The sequence below is a fragment of the Zeus faber genome (genome assembly GCF_960531495.2).
Source record: "Zeus faber genome assembly, chromosome: 12".
In the NCBI taxonomy this organism is placed as follows: domain Eukaryota; kingdom Metazoa; phylum Chordata; class Actinopteri; order Zeiformes; family Zeidae; genus Zeus; species Zeus faber.
In genome coordinates, this window is record NC_137196.1 from 15564175 (window position 1) to 15579167 (window position 14993).

Consider the following 14993-nt stretch of genomic DNA (forward strand, 5'->3'; position numbering starts at 1 on the left):
GCGCAAACGCCCCCGAGCTCAGCGGCGAGTTTCCGGAAGGGAAAATCCCATCCGTGTTCTGAATCGGGGGTTTTGTCGATGAGCCGTGATGTGGTCACCATCCAAGGTAGACTTACCACCGGCTCTGAGGTGGTGGAACGGTGGCGCATGCTCCCGCCGAAGCCACAAGGTGATGTGATATCAACCCTGCTTTAAGGGAAAAACACGTTTTATTCGCCGTGTCATGGAAAGGTACTACACTACCCACAATCCTACAGTGTAACAGCGACGTCTCTGATTGGTTGAGCTCGCTGTTGCCATGGCAATGTCCGCTAACGTCACTGTCGGCGAGTGCGCGAACTAAAACGCTATATAAACACGCACAACATAAACTACAATGTATTACAACACTGTTTTTCCACGATATTAATTCTATATAACGACAAGGGTTCAAGAAGACGTGCTCTGAACTATACTATATAGTATTAACTATACTATAGGCTGGAAGTGGCTGGAAAGGTATCATCCGCAATGGTTTATGGAATGAGTAGTTCCTTCACTCTTAAAATAATAATGTACACGGTCTTGTACCTTTGCCTTTTATATATATATATTTTTTATTATTATTATTATTATTTATATATATATATATATATATATATATATATATATATATATATATATATATATATATATATATATATATATATAAATAGCAATGGTGCTGTGGTTTTTGTGATATATCAGTTTCTACAAAGTCCATTCAGTGGTTCATTATCATTCATTCAGTTTTGCTGCCTAAGAGTGGATTTTTTTTAACCACAGGAATACTGCCGTGAATGGCTGCTTTTATGTTGCCCCGGCTGGGATGTCTGCTGTGAATAAGCGACAGCAGATTGAGAGCAGCAACAGTGCTTTTTACGACGGATAAAAAATGTGCCGATTGAAGTGTGTCCCACTGAAATGGAAACAAAGAAAGAGGAGTTCACAGGCAACAGATTTGTGATGCTGTGTCAGCTTTATTCACCATGCAAAATCACTGATATAAACTACCTAAGAAATCAAACTAGATATATTTCACACGTTTCTGATTTTAGATTAGCTCACCACTTTTCTGTGAGTAGCCGGGTAAAGTTTGACACACAACCAGAAAGTACTCCATGGGTGTGTGTCATGGTGTGCAAGTGAGAGACACTTAGATAAGGGAAGAAAAATGCTTACATTTAGATCATGAAAGAAATGTTAATGCGAATGTAATCTGTGGAAAATAATATAACCTAAAATTCACAACTCTTTAAAGAACACAGAAATATGCATTGTCTTCGCCAGTGTAAACCATTGCATTTGAAGAAAAGGCCGATGGCATAATTTTCTTTTAAAGCATTTTCTTCTATGTTCCGAATCATTTTCAGCTATTAGAATAGATGCTGTTAAATCAACCTTAATCTGCTCACTTGTCCTCAGGTATAATAAGAGGAGATCAAAACATCAGAAAGCAGCATTTCTGCTGAACAGGTGCAATGGGATATTAGATACTCTGCACCTTGTAGTGACAATTTGAATGGATTCAAATGAGAGGTCAAATCAGTGACGGTATTATGCACTATTCATTATTTTTTTTTCCCCAAATAAACCCAGGTGCTGCTATAGGACAGAGTGAGAGTCCAAATGACGATACAAAAGCCACTCAACAACATTAAGAAATCAGGGATCCACAAACTATTGGGCGAATCTGGTCATACAAGTAAGAATACAAGTAAGACCAGCATCAGAAATGTACAAATTTGTTTATATTTTATATTTATATAGTCTTTGATTTGGAAGCAATCTCTATTTTGTATCATGTTGCAAATAGCACACTCAGACCTGGATTAGGCTTTTAAGAGAACCTAAACATTAGGGGAGGGGCGGCGACAAAAAAAAAACAAGCATGTCCATCAGAAATAGTACAATATAATTTCACAACAGCGACACAACTCAAAACAAAAAGAGAATAAAAATGAACGATAATTCTCCAAACGTCTGTTGTTATGGCACCTGCGGTAAAATAGACAGCTCATAATAACCTCTGCATGTCATTTCACAGTATTGTCTTTAGTATGCAGTCGGTTAAAAATATATATCTTCCCACAAATGTAATCTATGGTTGGATATAGCAATGTCTTCAATCGAGATTCTTCATGTCTCCACACCTTTCTGGCGTCAGCTCCGCGAACATTGTTGCTTCTCATATTGCTTATCTGCGAGTGAAACGTTTGTTACTTATCAAGACAAGCTGGAGTTTTACGCAAAGAATTTCCAAGCCTTAAATGCAAAATACAAAAAGACAAATTGTTTTTGCCCTGGAGTTCCAATCAAAAACATTTTTTTGTGGTATATGCTATTTATGCCACATGGAGTTACATGGAATATAATAATATGGTCTTCCATTTTATACCTTACCTTGAAAATACTAAATACGTTTTCCAACATGGCTATTTGAACGCACTACATGCGAACAAAAGGCACTGCACTGCAGCTATCTGTTTTTAAATGATTGACATTCATTTAAATTGGACACTTATGTGTCGCGCTAATGTCGTGAAATTTTAATCACATTATGTCATCAACTTTTAATATCAATTCCTCAATTCCTCTCAATTCTGAATGTAGTTTCCTAACAGGTTTAATGTATTTTTCTTCGTCTGGCTTGCCGGGCTTACTGTTTATAAGCAAAGTAAAATGATGTCACTACATTGAACCGATACAATAGAATGACGTACTGGGAATATGGAGTAACACCATCACTGCTGCAGTGTCACCTGGAACACAGAATAAATATCACCAAAAATATAGAGGCAGGGTTAAATAACGAGTGGGATCACACAAAGGCTACGCAAGAGAATAGTCATCAGTCAAAAATTCCACATCAAATAACGTCAAATTACCCCAAATGTGGCAAACACGCATTGTGTACGTAAGCGTTTCAAATATATCGCAATATTAATCTGGTAGCCGCCTTCTACAGAACCACTATATAGTCATATCAGGTCATTTAATAACAGCACTCATGAATGCTGCGAAACAGGGCATCTAGAATGTAAAACAACAAGAAGGCTTAGTGAGAGGCAAGCGTGCATCAAAATCAATACAAGACAGCCATGCTGTGAAATATCTTACTTGCATTATCTATGACAAATAAATACTGTACATGAAAAAACAACAGCAACAACAACAGTGTTCTGCGCAATCAACTTATTGTTTTGGTGCATAGTGTCCACGTGGCCAATTGTGACGTCATCAAAACGCGACAATGAAGCCTCCGATTTGATTTTGGTAAAATGGTCAATCGACAGTTAGCGTAAATATCTGCGTGGTTATGGTTTTGCTGCACGTCACCGATTTTGGAATCCCGTGGCGATGGGAATGTACCGCGTTCTTCAGCTACTGCTCTGTGTCATACTGTTGTATACTATACCATTCAAATTTTTACTGCACATATCTGTATATACAAATGGCCTATCCCATATAAATAACTCTATTCCCTTCTATTTTGAAACCCCGCCTTGTATTATCTTTTTGAGTCTTATTTAAGTTTAATTGAATTTTATTTGTATTATTCTATTCACTAACTGCATTACGTTTTAGGAATCAGTTAGGTTCAGTTAGTTGCTAGGTATGAATTAGGTTTGCTATTGTGTTCGGTTTAGTAACTATTGTGCGTAATCTCCGGGTGCGTTGCAAAGACATTTCACTGCGTATATGTTTGAACGTATGTATATGTATGTGACAAATAAACCTCTTGAATGCTGAATCTTACCATGCAGGCTTTCTCCGCCTCCTGCCTGTGCTTTAGAAGCTCCTCCACCTGGAATTCATCCTCCAGCTGCTGCTCCAGGTCAATCTCGTACCGGTCCTCCGCCCGACCGAGAGTCCTGACGGATGAGGCGGAGGATAAGAGACAGGTCTCAGGAGGGAAGCACGAGCAAGTTAATTATCGTCACTTTTTAATGAACCGAGGTTAAATAGCAAAGTCCTAACTTTCGGAGACCTCGCTTGAACCCCGACGCTCACGAAGGTTTAATAAACTGTGACCGTCTCTACTACACCTGCAGTCGCATTTTCCCCCAATTTCCCCGGGGCTGAATAAAGTGTTATCATTTTCTCACGCGAGGACCTCGCGCGCAGTCTCGCCCGGTGTTCATCATAAAAAAAAACGGATGAATACCTCGGTTTCGTGCTGATCTGCGTGAGGAAAGTGTCGCTGCACCCGAAATCGGAATCCACCAGGCTGTCCACCTCGCTGCCGCCCTCTGAAAGGACACAAAAAGACGCATTTCTTTTTTTTTTTTTAAACTTCGCTGTCGGAGGAAACCGAGCAAAAGTTGTTTCGTCGCCTTCGTGGTCAAATTGTTCACCCGAATTGAGCTCCTTAACCAGCGACGACATTGTGTTTGTGATGGAGTCAGCAGCGATGAGTAGGTCGTTCCTCAAATTTCTCCTCGCCCCTTTCGGAGAAGAACATATTATTATTATTTATTTATATTTTTTTGGGGGGGGGGGGGTTCACTTCTTCACTTCTTGAGCCAGAGCGCTCAGTGTGTATGTTCCCCGCGTGGTTACCCTGAGCGAAGGCCTCCTGCACGTCCCCTCCCACGCCCATGAGGGAGTCCTGAGGCGTGTGGACGGGCGTGGTGCCGGCCGACTCGGAGTGGATGGGCGTGGGGATGGGTCGGCCGGCCGAATGGCACGGGGAGGAGCGCGGCGAGCCGGGACCCTGAGTCTGACAAATAATCATAATAAAAAATAATAAAGAGATTTATTTCATTTGCTTTTTTTTGTCACCACATTGGAAATATGAGCAAAACAAAAAACACAACAACAAACAAACAAACAAACAAACAGAGATTGGAATATCACTCTAGAGAGCAAGCGGGGATTAGATCACTTTTAAATGATGATATTCATTAGAACTCAACATTAGGAATGTAGTCTTAAAAGGCTTTCATAAGTCACACTGTCAAATGTGTTGATCACATGCTGTTAGTTCAAAACACTTTGTTCTCTAAAGCCTGCTTTACTTAAGTATGACTGGGAGTGCTCCATTTTTTATTGAAACTGGGTTTAAAGGTGCAGTGTGTTGAATCTATGGAATGGACTTTGTAGAAATGGAATATAATATTTATAAGTATGTTTTAATTAGTGTTTAATCCTATGAAAATAAGAAACGTGTTGGCGTTACCTTAGAATGAGCCTTTTTTTAATCAACATAGGGAGCGGGTACGCTTCCATGGAGGCCGCCATGTCGCACCGCCATGTTTCTTCTACAGCAGCCCAGAACGGACAAACCAAACACTGGTTCTCGAGAGGGACTGTCGCGTTTTTCGTGGCCACCGTCGCTTCCACGGAGGCCGCCGCGATGCACCGCCATAGGGGGGGGTATTCGGTTGGTTGCGATCTGCAACCTCACCGCTAGATGCCACTAAATTTCTGCAAACTGCACCTTTAAAACTAAGCAAATAAGTGACTTATTTCAAAATCACGTTATTAACGTAAACGTTGAATGCGACCACATTCACTGTCAATAAATCTATTTTTATGTAAGTGAATTGTGTGTAGTTTTCTTTTTTTTTTCCCCCCACTTTGCAAACACTATACAAAGGGAGTTCAAGGAGCGTGCTAAATGTGCAGCTGATCAAAGTACTCGCTGTTGTTCTGGAAAAAAAACAAGTTCTGTCTTCATTTTCTCTGACAATATATTTTGCGATCCGAAACGGGCGAATCAACTGTCGGATCCGATTACGCTTTCGACGTGAATTGGGCTTCAAAGCAAAGCAAACTTTTGTCCCATTAAAAGAAATGTGCAAGAAGACGAGCGTTTGAAACAAACACACGTGCAGTGAGTCGGAGGCCATCTCTGAATTTAAATCTTCTGGGTTATTTATTTATTTCTATATTTTTATTTTTTGCTTTTTAGACTCACAGCTTGTTTCCGTTCCTCCTCCTGGTGGAAAAGAGTTATTTACATGTGTGTCAAATCATTAACAAACACGAAAACAAACAACAAAATATATATCATTCAAATAGTTCCAAAAAACCTTCTGGGTATTTCTCCAAAGCATGACAGGCACGCGGCTTGCCCATTTAAACGTAATGAATTAGTGTTGATCCGTTTATCCTAATTTACACTGATATCCTTCCCGCTTAAGCCAGTACAGTAAGCAGTTTACGTTGGCTTTGGAGGAGCCATTATGTGCAACAGACTGCTCAGGATATTCCCACAATGGAGGTTATCCTTCTTAGAAGTGGGTAGACATTCTTACACGATGTGATGGAACATATTCCCAAGAAAAAACAAGAACCAATGTGAAGCCAAAAAATGATGTGAACCCAAATAATAGTCAAAATCCAACCTCTTTAAGTGAAGCGCTATACTCAGCGGTCTGCTTCTATGCGCTACAAGCAATATATATCAATTTATTGCTAATGTTATGAATCATTTAGTCTCTAGTCACTATATATAATAAAAAAGAAAGTATTATAAGGGAAAGTAATAAGGGTTTTAAAGGGGATCTATTTTGCGTTTCCTTATTTTCAGTCATATATTGTACATGATGTTACAATGTCGGACGTTCATATGAGGCGTAACCAAAGCCTCAAATAATGACGTAAACTAATAACCAAGTAATCGCTGTGAATAAAACGCTCAGGCTTCCGACCGCTCTGAACGCTCCGTTTCCAAAGCTTTTTTTTCTGCTCTGCTACTCATGGATTTCTTTATAGGGTCATCTGCTCCATCCCATCCGCTGTGTGTTTCTCCAAACGAAAACAATAAAAATAGTGTGTTTTTATTGTAGATGTGTTTTACCTTCTGACCTTTTACATGAAAATAAAAATCCCCGCATGCAGGAGTCCCTGTGCGTCGTGGTCTGTGTCCCCCACAAGCTTGGAGCACGGCAACCAAAGTCGAAACAAACTTTTAAACGAGGCCTTATAGAAAAACTTCAAAAACATGTTTTAGGGACCCCGGAGACCTACATTTACTTGTGTAAAAAGGGGCATAACAGGCCCCCTTTAAGATCCAACCTGCTTGTAAGACTGCTGTACACTGTTGCAGAGGTCCGCCCCCTAGAGGACACATTTGGTAATGCCGCAGCCTGAAACGTGTGTCCGTTATTGTTCAAGTTCAAGTTCAAGAGATTATTTGTCACATACATATACATACGGTCATACATATATGCAGTGAAATGTCATGACACCCGGTGATTACGCACAATAAGCTCTATAAATACTAAAAAATACCAAAATGTGCGTAATCGACACAAGGTGCTCGCGCAGGCAGCCGCAAGGGGAGGCGCCACAATCATTGACGACATTGCGATCGATAAAGCGGCCATAACATCGTTGAACGCGTAGATCCAAACCTTGAGAAGCATCATGAGTTGCTCCAGCTGCACCATCAGTTCCCTGCGGCTCTCCTGCAGAGAAGACATTCTTTGTTCGAGCTCATCCTTGCGTTGCCTGAAAAAGAGGACTGGACAAAGTTAAAAACAGGGAAGCCCCGAAACATCTGCAAGGTTGAAAAGTGAAAACTCACTGCGTCACACGCAAGGACGGAGGAGTTACCTGAGAAGTCGGAGCTCGGCCAGCAGGGTGGGGTTCTGGGGACCCTTGTCGGTGGGAGCCTGCGAGGCCTGCTCGTGCTGGAGCCTCAGGCGCTGGATCTCCTGCAGGATCTCTCTGCAACACCCAAAGGAATGTGTTGAATAGTGTTCACAACGTCGTTGAGGACAATTGAGGAGACGGTGAGAGGTGAACAGCGCCACCAAGGCCCCCAGGCCCCCGACCTGTTTTTGTTCTCCAGCTCGGCGATGAGCTGCCTCTGCTGCTTGTTGGCGTCCAGGGAGCAGCAGAGCTCTGTGGGGACCCTCAGCTGCTGGGCCTGTCGGGGAAATCATCTCATATCTCAGATGTAATATGCCATACTGTATCTCATATCTCATATATCCTATGTTATATGCCATATCTCATATCTCTGACGTCAAATGCCATATCTCATCTCATATCTGTTATGTAATATGCCATACTGTATCTCATATCTCATATATCCTGTGTTATATGCCATATCTCATATCTCTGATGTCAAATGCCATATCTCATCTCATATCTTAGATGTAATATGCCATACTGTATCTCATATCTCATATATCCTATGTTATATGCCATATCTCATATCTCTGATGTCAAATGCCATATCTCATCTCATATCTCAGATGTAATATGCCATACTGTATCTCATATCTCATATATCCTATGTTATATGCCATATCTCATATCTCTGATGTCAATTGCCATATCTCATCTCATATCTCTTATGTAATATGCCATACTGTATCTCATATCTCATATATCCTATGTTATATGCCATATCTCATATCTCTGATGTCAAATGCCATATCTCATCTCATATCTCTTATGTAATATGCCATACTGTATCTCATATCTCATATATCCTATGTTATATGCCATATCTCATATCTCTGATGTCAATTGCCATATCTCATCTCATATCTCTTATGTAATATGCCATACTGTATCTCATATCTCATATATCCTATGTTATATGCCATATCTCATATCTCTGATGTCAAATGCCATATCTCATCTCATATCTCTTACGTAATATGCCATACTGTATCTCATATCTCATATATCCTATGTTATATGCCATATCTCATAACTCTGATGTCAAATGCCATATCTCATCTCATATCTCTTATGTAATATGCCATACTGTATCTCATATCCCTTGTGTCATATGCCATATGTCATATCTCTTGTCACATGCCATATCTCATATCTCATCTCATATCTTATGTAATATGCCATACTGTATGTCACATGTCATATGCCATATTTCATATCTCTTATAGTATCTCTTATCGCTCATCTCATATCTTATCTCATAAATCTTATCTCATATTTCTCTTATCTCTAATGTCACGTCTCTTATCTGTTATGTCTTATCCCATGTCCTATCTCTTATGTCATATCTCACCTCATCTCATATGTCATATCTCTTATGTCACATGCCATGTGTCACATCTCATCTCATATGTCATATGTCATATCTCTTATGTCATATCTCATCCCTCATCTCATATCTCCTATGTAATATGCCATACTGTATCTCATATCTCCTATGTCATATGCCATATCTCATATCTTTTATGTCAAACGCCATATCTCATCTCATATCTCTTATGTAATATGCCATAGTGTATCTCATATCTCTTATGTCATATGCCATATCTCATCTCATTCTCTTATGTAATATGCCATAGTGTATCTCATATCTGTTATGTCATATGCCATATCTCATCTCATATATCTTATGTAATGTGCCATACTGTATCTCATGTCATATGCCATATTTCATATCTCTTATAGTATCTCTTATCTCTCATCTCATATCTCATCTCATAAATCTTATCTCATATTTCTCTTATCTCTAATGTCACATCTCTTATCTGTTATGTCTTATCTCATGTCATATCTCTTATGTCATATTTCATATATCACCTCATCTCATATGTCATATCTCTTATGTCACATGTCATGTGTCACATCTCATCTCATATGTCATATGTCATGTCTCTTATCTCTTATGTCATATCTCATATCTTATCTCATCTCATATGTCATATCTCTTATGTCATATGTCATGTCTTATTTCTTATCTCACTAAGGTGAGACATGACTGGGTCAGATCTGAGTGTAAACCAGTACAGACAGCAGCTTAGAAATCTCCACCGATTCCTATATTCCCTCAATAACCATCAAATCCCTTTTTAGTTCCAGTGGTAATTCATGGTTAAACACTTCGCTTGACATATACTGACGCCCATGAGAATACTGAAGGGTTGAAAGGGCCCCTGTGTGTCTCACCGCAGCGTCGGCGGCCAGTCTGGCAGCGTAGCGGGCGATGAGGCTGTGCTCTTCGTCTTGATGGTTGCTGCTCTCTAGCAGGCTGATCAGAGAGGGAAGGAAACGGGAGTCAGCGTGTTTGAGAGATAAAATACGGCGGCAAGCACAGGGAATTCATGTGGGGAGCCCCTTTGCACGAGACGCTCCGTTTCCCGTTCGGTTGTTAAGAGTCAGCTGAGGCCATGCTTAAACCACAAGAGCAGGGATGAAGTCAGGTTATTCACAGAAATGTTAGGAGGAAAGTTAGCATTTCTTAAAATCTCCTATTATTTGACGGACCAAATAGGTTGACACTGAACAAGCACATGAGGTCTTGTGCATGTACAAAGACACAATCACAAGACGAGGCTGGGGGGGATTTCAACAGGGCCGCTGATGTATCATCAAATTCTGTTTGCAGTCATATTTGACAGAAACCCATTAATCACACATTTTATCATCGTATCATAGCAATGGATTTGACTATAATAGGAATAGATCAAACCAAAGTCATCTTTTGAGAATCAAGCTCACTTTCTATCATCTACAGAAAGAGCATTTGCATGATCACCCACATGTGACCGAAATACAGCGTGTCATCACCGCCATACCCTACTAAATATACATTAAAGGATACCACGGAATGACACACGCCTGCAAAAAATTAATTCTGCTGGATACAATTTTGACAGGGCTTGCGGATTGGCACAGCGGTATAAAACAATATGAACTGAAAACAATTTATCAAAACAAGCAACCGAAATAAACTCACGGCTCAGTTAAAAATGTCAGAAGGCAAGCACAACAAACATGAAGGTGACTCACGCTGCTGAAAGCATCTGCAGTTGCAATTCAAGCAAACACCCACTTTTGCCCCCTCGCCACGTGCAGTGTTAGGAATCAAATTGAAAGCTTTAAGTCAAAGGCTAAGAGAATGATTGCTCTTTTGGCACGCTGCGTCCCACTAACCAGGATTTGGGGTTGTTCTGCAGGAGACCCACATAGAGCCCGATCAAAATATGTTCATCAGCGAGTCTGTCGGCAACATCTAATTTGTAGTTTAACCTGGAAAAGTTCAGCGTTTCACACAAACAAAAGGCACAGAGGTGACAATGTGGAAAGAAACGGGACAGATTATGAGAGAGAGAGAGAGAGAGAGAGGGAGAGAGAGAGAGAGAGAGAGAGAGAGAGAGAGTTATACAGGTTTGAAAGAAGAACGCTTGAAGAGAATCCATTCCCGAGTGGCTACGGAGAGGCAAGGTCTCCGTCGTGTCAGAGGCTGCGAGGGTAAAGACAAAGAGACCGGCGAGGGATTCTTTGCATAGAGCAAGGATAGGTGTTGTACAGTACAGAGCCGTCCGTTCCATCCCATGAGGATAATCGATGGTTATTGTGGTTATACTGTGTTTATCCTGACAATCCCAAGTCAAATGTCATTAAAAGGCTTTCTGACGGCTCAGAGGTAAAAAAATAAAACAATAATAATGAAATGTATAATTATGATGATGATGTCTGTGATGATGATTATAATAATAATAATTATCAATGATTGAAATAAATTGTATATATATTTCAAAATTATTGTATTTTTTGCTCCCATCTATTATGGGCTGGCTCCCTTTTTTTTCCAGCTCCTCAAGTCCTACTTTCACACATCTCCTATTTCCTAATTATTTATCTCTTTCCCATTTTACCAATGCTCCATTTCCCATTTTCCTCATCACCTTTACAGTATACATCCACCTAACTGTATTTGTTTTGGAAAACTACTACTGTACTACATTCAGCCACTAGATGTCAGTCAGATTACGATTAGCTCTTGGATCTTTTGTTGTAATATTGTTCAAGTTTATAGTAAAGTAAGTCTAGCCAATAATTATCCAGTATAGCCAGCAATTCTAGTTGGTTAATACTCTTCAGTACAGTTGTTCATATTCTGTGTATAGTTTTATTTGTTATATTTATGTATTGTTTGTGTGCACATGACACTTTAGACGCATCCTTCTCATTATAAACGTTCCATGTGAAAAATAAGAAATAGATTAATATAGAAAGAAATGAGTATGTAAAAAATAAAAAAAGAGCGATGACAAATGTGAGACTGAAATGTATTTTTACTTTTTTCAACTGATTAGCGCCAAGGGAAAACAAAAGCTTTTAATACTTTACAATCCATTGAAATGAGCCAACTCATTCTACGCAAGTATGATAAATGCAAAATTGTCATGATACCAGTAGAAAAAAAACTATCATGTCAGACGCTCACATCCACAAAAAAAATGAGAATTAATGAAAAAGACGTCACTCGGCACCACAGTTGGATTCCTGTCTATAGGTCCAGTTCTATGAAAGAGGGCCCTTGTGTTTCCTGAAGGAACTTTACATTGATGGCAAGATGGCAGCTCATCTATTTTTGTTTTTTCCCAGTTTTGACGTTGAATCCGAATACTGAGAACTCTCTGGGAAGGTAACATAGGGGATCACACACAAAGCAGAGGATTCGTTTCCATATTGTGTGTTCCTGTTTGGAAAGGACTGAGATAATAAATAAATGATTATCTCTTTATTGAATAAGAAAAAAACAAAAAAACTAAACAAAACGAATTCCCAGCTATCTTTATGGTGCTTTTGAATTAGCTCCAAGAGTTGAACTACAGAATACAAATGGGATTAAAAAAAAAAAAGAAAAAGGGATTAAAAAAAGCTGGTCGTTTCCTCGGGGCTCTGGAGTGTGTCTGTTCTGAGATGCGTATCTCTCGGGATGGGTTCTCACATGCGTCTGAGCTGGAAAAGCCAACTCTGGGCCACGCCTGTTCCACTTACCCCCGGCCTCTCAACAGGTCTGGAGCCGCGCTAGACAGAAGCTTTCTGAGCTCAGAGTCACTCTTCCTGTTGTTGTGCGGAAAGCTTAAAGAGAGACGGTTAAAAGCAACGCTATAATGCTGCCACTTCAGCCGGAGACCGGCGCCCAGACCGTGACAAATCTCGGCAAAAAGGGGTAATTGAAGGTGGAGTTTGAACTTGATTTTTCCAGTAGAAGGACGTGGTCTGCGGTTGGCCGTGGTACTCACTTTTTGGTGGAGTACGGGTTCCCTGATGTCGGCATGGAGTGAGAGAGTGCGTATTCGTTGGTGATGTTCACCGGTCTAGGTGGCCTGGAGCAGAAATACATATTCAAATAAACCAAAGTATACAGATACAGCAAACAGAATGACTAAGTTCTCTTCCTTTTTTCTTATTTTCTTTCTTTCTTTCTTCCTTCTTTATTCCTTCCATTCTTTCTTCCTTTCTTTCTTTATTTCCTTATTTTCTTTCTTTCGTTCTTATTTTCCTTCCTCCCGTTCTTTCTTTCTTTTCTTTCTTTCTTTCTTTCTTTCTTTCTTTCTTTCTTTCTTTCTATCTTTCTTTCTTTCTTCTTCCTTTCCTTCCTTTCTTTCTTTGAAAAACGGGAGATAAATTGCGATTGTGGATAATACATTCCGAAAATAAACCTGCTAAATTAAATGTCAATCGCTCCGCCATCGTCAAGTGCCTTCCGCTACAAATCAGCTTTTGAAATAAAAAGGTCGATCACATCATGCATTACATTCATCATTCATACACTGATGTAATTATTTGTGTGTAGTATGGTAAACGGTGGTTTAAGTGCCATTAATAATAAGTAACCAAATGAAAAAAATATTGGGAGTTATGATGGTTATTGTCAGTTAGCCAGAGGAGCGATGGGACATGAGTAGAAATCACAACTAAGTCATGCAGGTCATACCGGTTTGGCCAATAAGACAAACAATCAAAGCACACTTACCACGTATCTCTATATTTGCAGCAAAAAGAACAAAATGACTCGTTATAAGCATGACAAGATTCACCATGAAAACATGAGTTGCAAATCACCTGAATACCGTGGATATCTGCGGCTTTTCCAGAGCTCTCCATACTGTACAATGACTACATTTCAAGGCAGGAATTTCCTTGCTTTCAAACGTGATGCAGAATGTGAAAGGAAGGCCGGATCGCTCTACACCGACGTTCTGTTTTGACCTTCGTCTTTTCCGTCAGGGGTGTGTGTTTGTGTGAAAGCGATAGATGCCGGCGGGTAGCACGGGTTCCCACGGCAACCGCAGAAGCTACAGGCGAAAGGCCATGGAGGTAAGGAACGGACATTTTAAACGACAGTCGGATATTCTGCAAAAAAAACGTCGGAATCATTGGATTCAAATGGAACATTTTCGATAGCCTCACTTCGTGTGCTTGTATCAGATTTTGGAGCATTAACGGAGAGTATCGTGGCGTTAACACATTTGTAAATGTTCCCTTATTTTGGTTCATACGGGACAGGAAATCCCCCATAATGAAAAAGAAAAAAAAAATTATAAATAACACACACTTGAAACCCACTTTCCTCCGGCTGCAATTAAGCTTCATTGATTGTGCGCCCCTAGAGTCCGATCAGAATACATCTAAATCTCGCGGCGCCCAAAAGGAAATTATGAGCGCACATTTGTAGGGTTTTAGCGTCCATGATCGGCAGCCGGAAGAGTCGTTCCGTGATGGGGTGACCAGGCGTCCCTCTACACCTCGCATTGCACAGCATTTTCATCCCTTACTCCAGACAAAGTCCCACATTTCGATCGCCCGCAGGAGAGGCGCTTTTCCTAAAATCGGCCTTTCATCCGATAAAGACAAGCGGGGACGGGCGTCGTCGCGGGGGTTGGCGTTGGATGCCGGTCCAACTGGGCACACGTGTGTCACAGTGCAGGTTAACCTGCCGCCTGTGTTTGCCACGCCCACCGGGGTGGGGGGAACTGCGAGACACCACAAAGTCACAAACTACGCAGATTAAGGCGGAATACGATGGCAACTGGCCGAATGAAGAGGAAATGCAAGATAAGGAAACGACTTATAGCCGGGTGGAGCCGGTGGAAGGGGATTCTCACAGAGTTGTTTTTTTTTTTTGCTGAATTTGCCAGACGTTGCAAATTGTTATGTGTTGTGAGAGCGACACAGTACACGTGAGGCTCGCGGAGGGAAAAGCAGACAGATGTTTGGAGCGAAGGGGGCAGAATAGA

At 40.6% G+C, this 14993-nt stretch overlaps 1 protein-coding gene across 7 annotated transcripts in view; it reads right to left on the reverse strand.

Annotated features, from left to right (window-relative positions):
- Window positions 1-976: 976 nt before the first annotated feature.
- Window positions 977-14993, reverse strand: part of dtna (dystrobrevin, alpha) — a 28633-nt gene continuing 14616 nt past the window's right edge. For 5 of the 7 annotated variants that reach the window (XM_080010807.1, XM_080010806.1, XM_080010811.1 and 2 more), the window contains exons 10-23: window positions 12996-13079; window positions 12748-12831; window positions 10894-10989; window positions 9907-9988; window positions 7806-7900; window positions 7585-7698; window positions 7383-7479; window positions 5942-5962; window positions 4582-4741; window positions 4377-4466; window positions 4187-4271; window positions 3779-3893; window positions 2742-2780; window positions 977-2219 (exon numbers count right to left, since the gene is read on the reverse strand). In XM_080010807.1, the coding sequence (XP_079866933.1) occupies window positions 2763-2780; window positions 3779-3893; window positions 4187-4271; window positions 4377-4466; window positions 4582-4741; window positions 5942-5962; window positions 7383-7479; window positions 7585-7698; window positions 7806-7900; window positions 9907-9988; window positions 10894-10989; window positions 12748-12831; window positions 12996-13079 (1141 nt within the window). In that variant the 3' untranslated portion in view covers window positions 977-2219; window positions 2742-2762. Of the gene's footprint in view, window positions 2220-2741; window positions 2781-3778; window positions 3894-4186; window positions 4298-4376; window positions 4467-4581; window positions 4742-5941; window positions 5963-7382; window positions 7480-7584; window positions 7699-7805; window positions 7901-9906; window positions 9989-10893; window positions 10990-12747; window positions 12832-12995; window positions 13080-14993 lie in introns of all 7 variants that reach the window. The other 2 variants (XR_013844421.1, XM_080010808.1) reach the window with 2 other exon arrangements.